This window comes from Rosa rugosa, chromosome 6, assembly GCF_958449725.1.
Source record: "Rosa rugosa chromosome 6, drRosRugo1.1, whole genome shotgun sequence".
Lineage (NCBI taxonomy): Eukaryota > Viridiplantae > Streptophyta > Magnoliopsida > Rosales > Rosaceae > Rosa > Rosa rugosa.
This window is the reverse complement of record NC_084825.1, coordinates 9,548,672-9,563,258: the sequence shown is the minus strand read 5'-3', so window position 1 is coordinate 9,563,258 and position 14,587 is coordinate 9,548,672. Positions and strand designations below refer to the sequence as shown.

Here is a 14,587-nt window from a genome sequence, read left to right as displayed (position 1 = left end):
ACATTTTGGTCACTCAATTTTCAAATATGGAAAACTTTGTCACTTAAGGGGAGTATTTTGTCATATGGAAAACTTTGTCCGCTTCTTGCCTTATGTTCCTCCAACTTTCATTCTTTTTTATCGGCTTCCTGATCGCAAATATCTATCCTGGTGATTTTGGTGGTATGTGATTCAGAATGTGCATTGTTTGTAATCATGTTACCATGAATTTTGAAGATGATCTGAATTAAGAACTAGTTAAAAGTACATTGTGTTGAGTGTTTTGAAGAAATGTTACAAATAAAATACAGTAAGTCCTATTATCAGTGTTTTACTATGCAAGTGGGTGATATTTTGTTTAGTATATATAAAATATTGTTCGTGAGATTCTAACACTACAAAAACCCTTCAGACCAAAAAAAAAAAAAAAACATACTATGACTCATTCGACACTTTGGTCACTCAATTTTCAAATATATCACTTTGGTCACTCAACTATTATTCTGTCAATCACTTTAGTCATCGAAGAGACATTTTGTCTCACTTTAATAACTTCTACCACTCATTTCAATTCAGATTTCTCAATTTTTCATAATTGGTTGATTGAAAATATCATTGATATTGTGGCAAATATTTTTTTTTTAATGAAAAAAAATAATTAACGAAGTGAATAGTAGAGTTAAAGTTGAGTGACCAAAGTGATATATTTAAAAAGTGAGTGACCAAAGTATCAAACAGGTAAAAGTTGGGTGACCATTTGTGATACTTTCCCAATATTAGCAGACAAGAATACAAACATAAATCTTCAAAATTCAGAATATCAGTAAGAGGATATCAAATCATGCTCGAGACACTAATGTATAATTCATAACCCTATCCACATTAACCCAAAAAGTCTCGCTTCCAAAACCCACTATGTAAATGAGCAATCATTCATTCCACCCTTTATTTCGTACGACCCTGGATGGCGATGGACTATGGCGCGTGGAACATTAGTCGACGTCGGAAGGTGAGACCAAATGCAGAACACTTTTGAGTCTTTGACTTTGCTTTCCCAAAAATCCTTTCCCACAGTCGGAACTCAATCTTGAATTCCCATTTCTACCCTCGCTACCAGGAAGACGACGAGTAAAGAAAACAGCGTATATCTGTAAAGGCGGAAGAACCGGGTTGATGACTCGGTGAAAAAAAAAAAAAAAAGCAGCAAGAAATAACCAAATAGTTACCCTTCTCTCTCTCTCTAACTTTCTCTCTCTAAAAAGACTAAAACCCTTTTTCTTCGTCTCTGCTAGATTTTCTTTCCTTGTTTGCCAAACTCTATCATCTCTCTCCTTTATGGATCTACCATTTCCCATGGCTCCGAAGCTTTGCTAAATCGCCGGAATTCGAATCGAGATTTGAGAGCTGAAGACGAAGAAGAAGAAGAAGAAGAAGATGAAGGTGCCGTGCTGTTCGGTGTGCCAGACGCGCTACGATGAGGAAGAGAGAGTGCCGCTGTTGCTGCAGTGCGGCCATGGCTTCTGCAAGGACTGCTTGTCCAAAATGTTCTCCGCCTGTCCCGACACCACGCTCGTCTGCCCTAGGTGCCGCCACGTCTCCGTCGTCGGCAACTCCGTCCAAGCCCTCCGGAAAAACTACGCCGTTCTGGCGCTGATTCACTCCAGCACCGCCTCCAATGGCGTATCCTCCGCCGCCGCCGCCGCCGCAAATTTCGATTGCGATTATACGGACGACGAGGGCGGCGATGAGGATGAGGATGATGATAACGACGAGGCCTCGCTGTCGCGGCGCCGATGTAGCCGCGGATCAAACGCGTCCAGCTCCGGCGGGTGTGGGCCGGTCATTGAGGTGGCGGTGCACCCCGAGTTGAGGTTTGTGAGGCGGATAGGGGAGGGCGGGCAGGCTGGGGTTCAAATGTGGACGGCAGTGATCGGCGGGAGTGGGTGGCGGTGCCGGCACCGTGTGGCGGTGAAGAAGGTGGCAGTGGTGGCGGAGGAGACGAGTATGGATTGGGTGATGGGGCAGCTAGAGAACTTGCGGCGGGCGTCCATGTGGTGTAGGAATGTGTGCACATTTCATGGGGCGATGAAGAATGAAGGGACTTTGTGTCTTGTTATGGATAAGTGTTATGGGTCTGTTCAATCCGAGATGGAGCGCAATGAGGGCAGACTCACTCTGGAGCAAATCTTAAGGTTTTGTAACTTCGTCTTTTCCTGCTGTTATCAATTTTTCTTTCTTGTGTTTCATGCTTCTGATTAAATTAGGGTAGCACATGGTCAATTGTGGATGGTTGAGTTTTCAGATTTAAGGTATAACAGTTCCATGATTGGAAACAAACAGTGATCCTAATCTGTTTCACAAATAAATTTCATTTTAGGTCTTCTAACTAATAGCTTTGTGGTAAAGTTTCCTTGCATAATGCTGTGTAAGTAGGGTGCGACCGAGTCACTTAAGGGGAGTATTTTGTCATATGGAAAACTTTGTCCGCTTCTTGCCTTATGTTCCTCCAACTTTCATTCTTTTTTATCGGCTTCCTGATTGCAAATATCTATCCTGGTGATTTTGGTGGTATGTGATTCAGAATGTGCATTGTTTGTAATCATGTTACCATGACTTTTGAAGATGATCTGAATTAAGAACTAGTTAAAAGTACATTGTGTTGAGTGTTTTGAAGAAATGTTACAAATAAAATACAGTAAGTCCTGTTATCAGTGTTTTACTATGCAAGTGGGTGATATTTTGTTTAGTATATATAAAATATTGTTCTGTGAGATTCTAACACTACAAAAACCCTTCAGACCAAAAAAAAAAAAAAAAAAACACACTACAAAAACCCGTTTTTCTCAATGTTGTTGGTGTTTCAACGCTACTGTTAAAGCTAGTGAAGATACACGTTTGAATGCTATCACCGAATTCGGATGGTTTCCAGAAAAGTTGTCCTCACTTAAAAGCATTAAGAAAAAACAAGTTATTACCTTTCTTACCGAGTCAATTTTACTTTGCTCCAATATTTACCTCCCAGTTGTTGGACTTGCAATGTTACTTTATAATTTTCTGAGAGTGTTGATACACTCACAAGGGACAATGTGGAATTAAGAGAATTTAGTATTTTAAGTTGATAGTAATGGATGGGCATTATGTAACAGGTATAAATGCTAGGTGGGAACCCTTTGTTGAATGGAGGTTTATTGATATCCTTTTGGTATAACAAGACTGCTGCCAATGTGGATATCAGTCCAGTTCAAAGTAACAAAAAAGAAGAAGAAATTAATGGTCCTAGACTTTCGTGAATCCATTACATTTTTGTAGTTGGATTGATCTATGTCATGCTTAAGATTAGGCTTGTAAGAGCTTTACAGCCTTACCTAGAAGAAGCTGGAAATAACTACCGTCAATTAGATTTAAAATTATAAATAGCCTTTTTAATGTTCAAGTCGAAGGGACTTGGTAATAAATTGATCTTATATTATTTTCCCCTTCAATAGGAAGTCAATAAACATCTGCTTTTAGTTATACTGTTTCTTTTCCTAACCACCAATTGTGCCATAAATATTTGATGAGGATGCTAAGGCTCCATTTTTTGTTGTCTGAATAGGCTCAAGTTTTAATTAATTAATTTATTTTCTGTTACTGCATTTTGATTAATTTGATTGCAAAGAAGTAGAAAACAAACTGTTGAAACATCCCAACTGATGATGGGAATTGTCATTTGTTGTGAAAAATCTTCAGTCTTCATGATGGCGGAAATTTGTTTCTTTCATTTGCACAATTTAAATGTATTTGTAGAAATGTGTTTCTTTCCGTGGACTTTAATTTGATATTTAGGAGGTAAAAGTGGAGAATACTATCACCAATAAAAAGTGATCATGAATTTGTATTCTGATTGTTGAAATTCATTCTCGAGTCTGAAGCTGAACAAATATAGAACGCAGAGTTATGTATTTAGTGGAAAAATACAAAATATCCATTGCCTTTCCTATCAGCGCCAAGGATAGATTATTAAAATTACTTGTTGAAACAAGTTTGTACTTCTCTCTTTACAAAAAGATTAAGAAAAACAAGTTTGTACTTTCATTTTATACATGTTGAATTCATTTGGTTGAGGGTTAATACTTAAATTTATAAATGAGTTAGACATTTACAATTCCAAGCTTGTTAGTATTGGCTGGCATTAGCTCTTTCTTGACATTTGAGTCCTTGCAAATTGTAGATATGGTGCTGACATTGCACGAGGAGTAGCTGAACTCCATGCCGCAGGTGTTGTTTGTATGAATCTAAAACCATCCAATTTACTTTTGGATGCAAATGGTCATGCCGTGGTTTCTGATTATGGAGTTGCTGCTATTCTTAAGAAACCTTCCTGTCGCAAAACTCGATCAGAATGTGACACCTCAAGGATCCATTCGTGTATGGAGTGTACAATGCTAAGTCCTCACTATGCAGCACCAGAGGCATGGGAGCCGGTGAAGAAGTCACTGAATCCATTCTGGGATGAAGCTATTGGTATCTCTGCAGAGTCAGATGCATGGAGTTTTGGTTGTACATTGGTAGAAATGTGCACCGGTTCCATCCCGTATGTTGAGCAACACTCCATATTTGAAAGTTTTCATTCTTTTTCCCTGTATGGATTGATTTTTAGTACATGGTGAAATTCAATCTGCAGATGGGCTGGTTTGAGCACAGAGGAAATTTACAAGGCGGTGGTCAAGGCTCGAAAACTGCCTCCACAATATGCAAGTGTAGTAGGTGTTGGAATACCTAGGGAATTGTGGAAAATGATTGGGGAGTGCCTGCTGTACAAGGCATCAAAAAGACCATCCTTTAATTTAATGCTAGCAACTTTCCTCCGCCATTTGCAGGAGATACCGCGGAGCCCTCCTGCTAGTCCTGATAAGTAAGTGAAGTGTTTGATTTTTTGTTAGTGGCATCTGATTAAGTTCTCGCTTATGCTGAAGAATAAATCACACGCATATATATATATATATGTGTGTGTGTGCGTGTATAATCCAGTGATACTGGGCACTATGGATGCTTGGGGCCCCACTTCACTGAGACCAAAATCATTGTATTGGAAGTTATAATTGCTAATAACTTGCATTTAATTTTCAGTGACGTAGCTAAAAGCTTGGGATCCAATGTGAAGGAACCATCGCCAGTATCCTATTCAAAAGTGTTTCAGGGTAATCCCGCCCTTCTGCATAGACTTGTGTCCGAAGGGGATGTATATGGTGTTAGGTCAGTGCAGTTTAGCACAAAATTATTTGAGCTAGTTTTTAGAACCTAGATTTTGTCTGATTCTCCTTATGTTGCACTTCTGAGATTATACAGAGATCTGCTTGGAAAGGCTGCAGCGGGAAGTGACAACAGTGTAATATCGTCTTTATTAGAAGCTCAAAATGCTGATGGCCAAACTGCTCTTCATTTGGCCTGTAGACGTGGTAGTGCAGAACTTGTCGATGCTATTTTGGAGTATAGAGAGGCAAATGTAGATGTGTTGGACAAAGATGGGGATCCTCCACTTGTTTTTGCTCTAGTAGCTGGATCCCCAGAGTGTGTTCATGTTCTCATTAAAAGAGGTGCTAATGTGAGATCTCGGTTGCGGGAGGGCTTTGGTCCCTCTGTTGCTCATGTTTGTGCTTATCACGGCCAGCCTGATTGTATGCGTGTAGGTCTCAGTTACCTATGTTTTGCTTCATATCGCTGTTGAAAGCTGTACTCATATAATACTTGCAAAATATCAGGAGTTACTAATGGCTGGAGCTGATCCTAATGCGGTGGATGAGGAAGGGGAATCTGTACTACATAGAGCTATTACCAAGAAGTATACAGATTGTGCACTTGTGGTTTTGGAAAATGGGGGCTGTAGGTCAATGACTGTTCTAAATTCGGAAAAAATGACGTAAGTACATAATTTATTTCTTCTTTGCTTATTTTCTGGGTCTCTCTGTCTTTTTTTTTTCTTTAAACAATAATGGGCATACATTTGGAACTCGGATGCTGAAGTTCATCGATGATGTGTGGTGTTATATCTACTGCTTGTGCTTTTGTAAAATGCACACAATCCACCAAGTTGTATTCAGATTTTAATAAATAGTCTTTAATTTATTTAGACAGGCAATGTGCTTGGAACAACAGTAGCAGGGACATTGGAAATAATTGAAATTTAATGGGGTATCCAAGATAAATGTTTAGTTTAGGAGGCACACTAGAAAGCTGGTAACCTAAGGGGGGATGCTAAGCTTCAGCTGTATGTATCTGTTTACATATACATTAGTCTCACTTGTTTGTTAAATAATTGTATAATTATCATGGGTGGAACAGTTCTGAAAACAGACGGGTATTATAAAAGTTAATTGAATTTTAAAGTTCAAAGAATGTAGGATTAAGAATATTTATACTTCAACACTTACAGTGACAATGTCAGAAAGCAACAAAATCTGTCAGCCAATAAAAACGGAAAGAAGCAAATTCTGAATAGGTATCAAAGGCTAATGAACTAATTATATATTTTGCTTTCCTTACGTGATAGTTAGGGTTTACATGAATTGCGAGGCTGGTCATGTGTTAAATTGTTTGAATTCTATATGTGGCATATTGCTGGTTAAGTCTTCTAATTTTTGTTTCAAACAGCTTGTTTGGAGTCCCATTACTTTCCTTGATTCAGAGTACATGCTTGGCAGACCTGATCTGTTTCTCAGTTACTTACAGTCCAATAGTATTTGCTTGGGAAATCTGTAAAAATTTTAGTTATTGAAAGTAGTGGGTTTTTGATTAAACTACAGTACATTTTGGCCTCAATTTTTAATTGGCCTGTTACTCTTATGGTATCGTAGGCCATTGCACTTGTGTGTGCAAACATGGAATGTTGCTGTTGTGAGAAGATGGGTGGAAGTTGCCACACCAGAAGAGATTGCCGATGCAATTGATATACCAAGTCCAGTTGGCACTGCACTGTGTATGGCCGCTGCTCTAAAGAAAGATCATGAAATTGGTAATCTTAGGTCCTTAAAATTCCTTTAGCTGAAACAATGTAGTTGCTTAGTTATTCTTTGTTGACAGCCAAGTTTAGCTCTGCTTAATTTGTTTTTTCTTTCTCAAGAGAAACAGAATTTTGTTAGTTAAAAGGAAAAAAAGAAAAAGAAAAAAAAAAAAACAAACTTTGACCAAAAAGAGGAGAGTAGGAATGGTCAAGCCCATGGTTTGTTCCTGTGTGGTCTGGGGCTTGGATACTGTACCTACCTAGCTACTTGCTAGATCTTCCCTGTCTCCTATAGATTTGTGTGGTTTGGCAGGAGTCCCTAGATTTGAGCATGGGTCCTTAATGCGGGGTTGGAGGTGTTCTGGGTATGAAATAGTGGATACGTAGTTGGTTCCAAATTACATAATCACTTGTTTAAATATTGATTAGTCTGGGATTTCGGTTAATCTGTAAGTATGGCATAAAATATAATTGATGGATAAAATATCTACTCAAAGTCCATAATTTAGTTTTATTTGTCTGTTAGGGTATGGCATCGTATATAAAATGCTGAATAACTCACCTATAGGTGGAGATAACAACCTTCTAATCCTTAGCTGTGTCTATTTTAGAGCTTTCCCTTAGGGCAAAGTTGTATAAGATCATGCTGAAGTATGGATTGGAACTTAAAACCTCAATCCTAAATGTGTTGTCAGCAAATAAATGCTGGCGTATTTAAACCTCTGTCGGTCTATGCTCTTTAATTTTGTATTCTTTCAATTCCGTCATCTTTTCTTGATTTTTCCTCTGTTTGATAAACACGTGTAGTATCTTTTTCCAATATGATTTCAATATTATTTCCATCCTTAGTTTGATACTACTAGTATTAATTTGTTTTTTTTTTTGTTTTTTGGACTTGGCACTGGTTGTAGAAGGAAGAGAGTTGGTGCGTATTTTGCTTGCTTCTGGAGCAGATCCAACCGCTCAAGATGCCCAGCATGGACGTACAGCTTTGCATACAGCTTCAATGGCCAATGATGTTGAGTTGGTGAAGGTATTCAGGATCGCTTCCTACTACATGCTATCAGAAAATGAACCCCATTGTTAAATTTTTGGTTGTTTATGCAGTATTCTTTATTAACATTTAGAAACGTTTGGTTTTATTTAAATAATATTGTTATTTAAAATTTTTGTTCTTGTAATTATTGACTAGATTATACTTGATGCGGGAGTTGATGTGGACATCCGAAATGCACAAAATACAATTCCACTTCATGTAGCACTGGCCAGAGGGGCGAAGTCATGTGTTGGGCTGCTTCTATCTGCTGGAGCAAATTATAATTTGCAGGTTTTTTCATCATTTCTATTGCACCATTTATATGTCATCATATCCAGCCATTTTATGTAGTATCTTACAAGGATTCATATATTAGCATATGTGGATGATTGAGGTTTCTCTTACTGTGAAATTTAAGTGTCAATATCTGAGCAAATGGCTGATGTTCAAGTGCTCAATTAGGTCTGCAAGCACACACACGCACGCACGCAAACACGTTCGCACACGTGTATGGGTGCACTTTTATGTCTTGATGATGCTTGGGCCTTTGTTCTGATCTTTTCACTGCTTTAGCGACTATCTATTTATCTTCTGGTCATGGTTATCAGGATGATGAAGGTGACAATGCTTTCCATATAGCAGCAGATGCAGCAAAAATGATACGTGAAAATCTTGAATGGCTTATTGTCATGCTTAGAAATCCTGATGCTTCTGTTGAAGCCAGAAATCACAGGCAAGTAGCAGTTAAGGAACTGCGCTTTTATGTGGCTTGATCATCATTGATGATAGATTATATTCAACTTTACCTACTACTATATCTTTGAAGTTCCACAGATTTTTTGTTTGTTTGTTTGTTTGTTTTTGGTTAAAAACAAATCTGTTAATGATTTGTGCAAAGTTATGGACAGGTTATTAATGAATATTCGGTCTTGAATGTTCACCTCTAACCTGTTGGTGTGAATTCCAAAAATGTGTCGAGGCACAGGGTCAAGTATACATTACTAATTTATACATTTTACTTTGATGATAGTGGCAAGACATTGCGTGACTTTCTGGAAGCCCTTCCCCGGGAATGGGTATCTGAAGACCTGATGGAGGCACTTATTAATAGGGGAGTTTATCTGTCTCCTACAATGTGAGATTATATCATTTATCATTTGCTGTTTTGATATTTTTGCCATGTCTTGACTTTTACACTAGCATATGTCTGGTGGATTTCATAGTTATTGCTTTCTCTTTGGTCTAGATTTGAAGTGGGGGATTGGATCAAATTTAAAAGAAGTATCACAAATCCGACATATGGATGGCAAGGTGCAAAGCATAGAAGTGTAGGCTTCGTGCAAAGTGTCCCAGATAAGGACAATTTGATAGTATCATTTTGTTCTGGAGAGGCTCATGAGGCTCGTGTCTTAGCAAATGAAGTTATAAAAGTTATTCCGTTAGACAGGGGGCAGCATGTCCAGCTTAAACCCGATGTTAAAGAGCCAAGGTTTAATTCTAACCAGTTTCCAATATATACAGACACAATTAGAATTATTGTACTAATGTAGTGGTGTCATTTTTCCCTTTTGGTTAAGTATATCGTGTGCTTTTTGACATGCTTATTAGGGCTTGTTTGGGATTGCTTCTGTAAGAGTGTTTTTGTTACGTAGCACTTCCAGTAGAAGCAGTTTCATTAGAAGCACAGGGTTTTCTATGCAAATTTTTTAAGTGTGTTTTGTAAAAGCGCCCAAAAGCTGCTTTTAGGAACCACATGGCAAGTGCTTCTCCAAAAACCACCAAAATGCCCTATAATAGAGCAAACACTTTTAAATCTTTTTGCCAGACACTGCCCAAAAGGGCCTTTGATAGTGTGCGCCTTTGCCAATTTTAGAAGCAATCCTAAATGAACCCTTAGTTATTTAATTTGGATTTTTTTAACGCAATTGCTGTACATGCTGATGCATATATTACTTACCAAGCAGATCACCTCTATGAAAGCTTTACTATAGATAATATTCATTAGTGGTACCAACTTCGTTGTTTATGATAAATTTCTATTGTTGCAGTCTGTATTTAGGCATCCCAGATAATATGCTGGTCTGAGTGTAGTCTGTATTTATGCATTCAAGAGACCAGACTTGCTTCATACTGTATACCCAATAAAGAGTACTACCTGACCGTTTACAAGACACTGTAATTTCTCTTAATAGCAGAGTAATACTGATTCATTTCTAAATAGTTGGATTCACTATTTGTAGGTACCAAACATATTCAAAGATTGTCCTAAATTTTGCCTATTCCTAAATCATCTATCTAACTCGTTCCTGAATATAATCTGCCAAAATGTTATCTCATTCAGAGCTCATCAATCTACATTTTCTGAAACGTGAAAAGAGAAAGTGACCTAAATGTAGATTTGTATTCATATATAAGGCCAAATGATTAGTCATTGATATAAATTCAGTCTGAATATACCAAGCATTTTAGAAATAGACACGGTTAGATTTGAGGGCCAAAAAAGGGTTTAAGTACAAGAACATGCAAAAGCAACAGTGGAGAAACATAAAACAAACATTGGTTTTGTGGCGGCAAATTTGATGACTGACCTTGCTTTGTTATCAGGTTTGGGTGGCGTGGGCAATCACGTGATAGCATTGGTACTGTATTATGTGTTGATGATGATGGTATCCTACGTGTTGGGTTTCCTGGAGCCTCCAGAGGATGGAAAGCTGATCCTGCAGAAATGGAGAGAGTTGAAGAATTCAAGGTTGGGGACTGGGTTCGTATTCGCCCGACTCTTACAACAGCAAAGCATGGATTAGGATCTGTTACACCTGGGAGCATTGGTATTGTGTATTGTATACGACCAGATAGTAGTCTGTTGTTAGAATTAAGTTATCTTCCAAATCCATGGCATTGTGAACCAGAGGAGGTTGAGCCTGTAATTCCCTTCAGGGTAAGTGAATTGTGTTGGTTATTATGTTCTATAGATATAACTGATAATTTTGCTTGCCTTTTGTTTTCCCTAAACCCTAATACATTGTTGGCTTTATAGATTGGTGACAGGGTATGTGTGAAGCGATCAGTTGCAGAACCTAGGTATGCATGGGGTGGTGAGACCCACCATAGTGTTGGAAGAATAAGTGAGATAGAGAATGATGGCCTCCTGGTTATTGAAATTCCAAACCGACCAATATCATGGCAGGCTGATCCTTCTGACATGGAGAAGTTGGAAGATTTCAAGGTAATATTTGACTGTTCATTCTTACTATATTGATGATCTTAGAATATTGAGGGTGGCTTGTTGATAATCTTTTTTGTATCTACATATTATAATTTCCATGATGAGCAGGTAGGAGATTGGGTTAGAGTCAAAGCTTCAGTACCCTCGCCCAAATACGGATGGGAGGATATCTCAAGGAATAGTATTGGGATAATCCATAGCTTAGAGGAAGATGGTGATATGGGTGTTGCTTTTTGCTTCAGGAGCAAGCCTTTTTCTTGTTCTGTCACAGATGTGGAAAAGCTACCTCCTTTTGAGGTGGGACAAGAAATTCATATTCTGTCATCTGTCAGTCTGCCACGACTTGGATGGTCAAATGAAAGTCCCGCGACTGTTGGAAAAATAGATAGAATTGACATGGATGGAGCTTTAAATGTAAGAAGGCTTATCTTACACACACACACACACACATAAACACACACACACAATATTTTGCACTACTGCTTTCCAACATATAATGTTCAGATTATTGTACCGGCTGGGACAATTTCACTAATATTATTTAACACTCATTTGCTTTAGGCCTATGTGATGTGTATGAATTCAAAGTGAACCTAAAAAGAAATTTAAGTACTTTTAATTTTTAATTTTGGAACTCTCTGTTTTCTCTCATCTCTTCCTCACCTGTTTCCCCTTCTCTCTTTAACTAGTGCTTTATCTTTTTTGTCAAACTGATTATGAAACTATTTGTTTTTTTTTTTTTTCTGTTGGGGCATATGATTGACCACTTCTGTCATGGCTAAAAGCATAAATTTTGGTGCTCATATCTAATAATAGGGAAAGTCTCTTGTGAGGACTTTCAAATCAACGGTAAGATGAATGGTCCAAGTTTTTAGTTGAAATATTATTTTTTTCAACACACAAGTCATCAAACCAGTGATTTAAAAGTCTTCATGGAGTCCTCACCCTCTAAGAATATGTCAACTGAACTTTTTTGCCCCAATTATATATTACTGTAGATGACAACAGATCTTGGTTATTTGATGTAGGTAAGGGTGCCTGGCAGACAGAGCTTGTGGAAAGTTTCTCCAGGAGATGCTGAACGACTCTCTGGATTTGAAGTTGGTGACTGGGTACGATCAAAACCAAGCCTGGGAACTCGACCAAGTTATGATTGGAACAGTATTGGAAAAGAAAGTTTAGCTGTTGTTCACAGTGTACAAGACACAGGTTATCTTGAGTTGGCTTGCTGTTTCCGTAAAGGCAGGTGGATAACTCATTACACAGACGTTGAAAAGGTTCCATGCTTCAAAGTTGGCCAATATGTTCGGTTTCGTACTGGTTTAGTTGAACCAAGATGGGGATGGAGAGGGGCTCAACCTGATTCTCGAGGTATTATAACTAGTATTCATGCTGATGGGGAAGTGAGAGTGGCTTTCCCTGGTTTGCCAGGGTTGTGGAGAGGAGATCCTGCTGATTTTGAGATAGAGCAGATTTATGAAGTTGGAGAGTGGGTGAGATTAGAAGATCATGCAAATATGTGGAAATCTGTTGGGCCAGGGAGTGTTGGCGTGGTGCAAGGATTAGGATATGAGGGAGATAAATGGGATGGAACCACTTTTGTAGGATTCTGCGGGGAGCAAGAGAGATGGATTGGGCCTACTTCTGATCTTGCAAGGGCAAACAGGCTCTTGGTTGGCCAGAAGGTTATGGTTAAATTATCTGTCAAGCAGCCCCGATTTGGATGGTCAGGCCACAGCCATGCAAGTGTTGGAACTATAGCCGGGATTGATGCTGATGGAAAGCTGAGAATATACACTCCAACTGGTTCAAAAGCGTGGATGTTGGATCCATCAGAAGTGCAACTTGTGGAGGAAGAGGAGCTTCATATTGGAGACTGGGTTAGGGTTAAAACATCAATATCAACCCCAACCCACCAATGGGGAGAGGTGAATCGTTCGAGCGTTGGGGTGGTGCATCGGATGGAAAATGAGGAGCTTTGGGTGGCTTTTTGCTTCACAGAGAGGTTGTGGCTTTGCAAGGCATCGGAAATGGAACGGGTCAGGCCCTTTAGAGTGGGGAACAAAGTGAGGATTAGAGAAGGGTTGGTGTCCCCACGGTGGGGTTGGGGAATGGAGACGCATGCCAGCAAAGGAGAGGTGGTTGGGGTGGATGCAAATGGAAAGTTAAGAATTAAGTTCCGGTGGAGAGAAGGGAGACCATGGATTGGAGATCCTGCTGATGTCACTCTTGATGAAAACTCATGACCCAACTTCTCCAACTCGTGTTCCTTTTAACCGGCTTCTCTGCATTCTTGGCTTTTGACCCTCGCGGCATGTGCAGACAAGTGAGAGCCATTGTTGCTCCACCGTGTAATCCGATCTGGCTTGGAAACTATACCTTTGTTGTAATGAGGCTCTGAGGGACGATTTATTTGTTGTTAATACAGGAGAGTACAAGAGATGGATAGATAGGAGTCATGAGAGATTAATTACAGGAGGCGAAGAGAAAAGTGGCATTTTGCCATTTGTGTTTCATAGGTTGTTGTGCAGTTGACAAGCTTTAGAGGTATATATAAATATATGGTTATTTATATTGCTGTACAAATCGAACCTTTGATATTGTTAATACATTTTTTCTTAGGTCTTCCAAAGTAAAAAGGGGACACTTTCTATTAATATTTATTAGGTTGCATTTGTTACGGAGAGTCTCGATTTTGTTGTTTTCATGTATTTCTACTAAAAGAGAACTATACAAATGGTCATTAAATTATAATCCATTTGACATTTTGATCACTGATTTTTTAAAAATATCATTAGTCACTCAAACTTAATTTTGCATTTCATTTTAGTCATTTTCGTTAAATCTGTTGCCGGGGTCAGGTTTGCCGTTACTTAGAGCATTTCCTATGATTTTTAGCTTATCACTCTCTCCCAAGGTAAGCAATTTCCCAAGGATCAAGAAAAACATTTGGCCTCAAATATTGTAAGTCAGATTTGGGCTTGGTTTTGGTAGCCATTTGGTGGGTCACACTGAATTTTTTGTTTCCGTGTTTTCCTGTTTCTTTAAGAATATGTATTATACATTTAAGAAAATCAATTTTCCTATATACATGTGTTATTTATAATGTTACTAAATATATCTTGTTGAGATCTTCGAGCCTAATATTTGATATGTTTAGAATTTTTAAAATAAATGTGTAATCATTAATTTTTATGATATACTTATTTCTATTTAAGTAAATTGACTAGTTTTATTGATAGCCTCATCAAAACAATACTCAGAGATATATTCCGAGCTGGGAGATATATTCCGAGATATAGTTTTCAAATTATAGCCTTGGGACATGATGATGTTTGATTTTTAGCTTATGGAATTTGACATACGG

The 14,587-nt window shown here is 38.4% G+C and overlaps 1 protein-coding gene across 1 annotated transcript; it reads left to right on the top strand.

Moving 5' to 3' along the window:
• Positions 1-1,176: 1,176 nt before the first annotated feature.
• On the top strand, positions 1,177-13,900 carry LOC133715846 (E3 ubiquitin-protein ligase KEG). Its single transcript, XM_062142510.1, has 16 exons — positions 1,177-2,171; positions 4,190-4,552; positions 4,643-4,873; positions 5,089-5,214; positions 5,308-5,644; positions 5,721-5,878; positions 6,813-6,970; positions 7,870-7,991; positions 8,151-8,285; positions 8,603-8,727; positions 9,025-9,129; positions 9,241-9,483; positions 10,599-10,932; positions 11,032-11,220; positions 11,329-11,634; positions 12,249-13,900. The coding sequence occupies exons 1-16, from the start codon at positions 1,414-1,416 to the stop codon at positions 13,464-13,466; spliced, it is 4,908 nt and encodes a 1,635-aa protein (XP_061998494.1). The 5' UTR covers positions 1,177-1,413; the 3' UTR covers positions 13,467-13,900.
• The last annotated feature ends 687 nt before the right edge of the window (positions 13,901-14,587 follow it).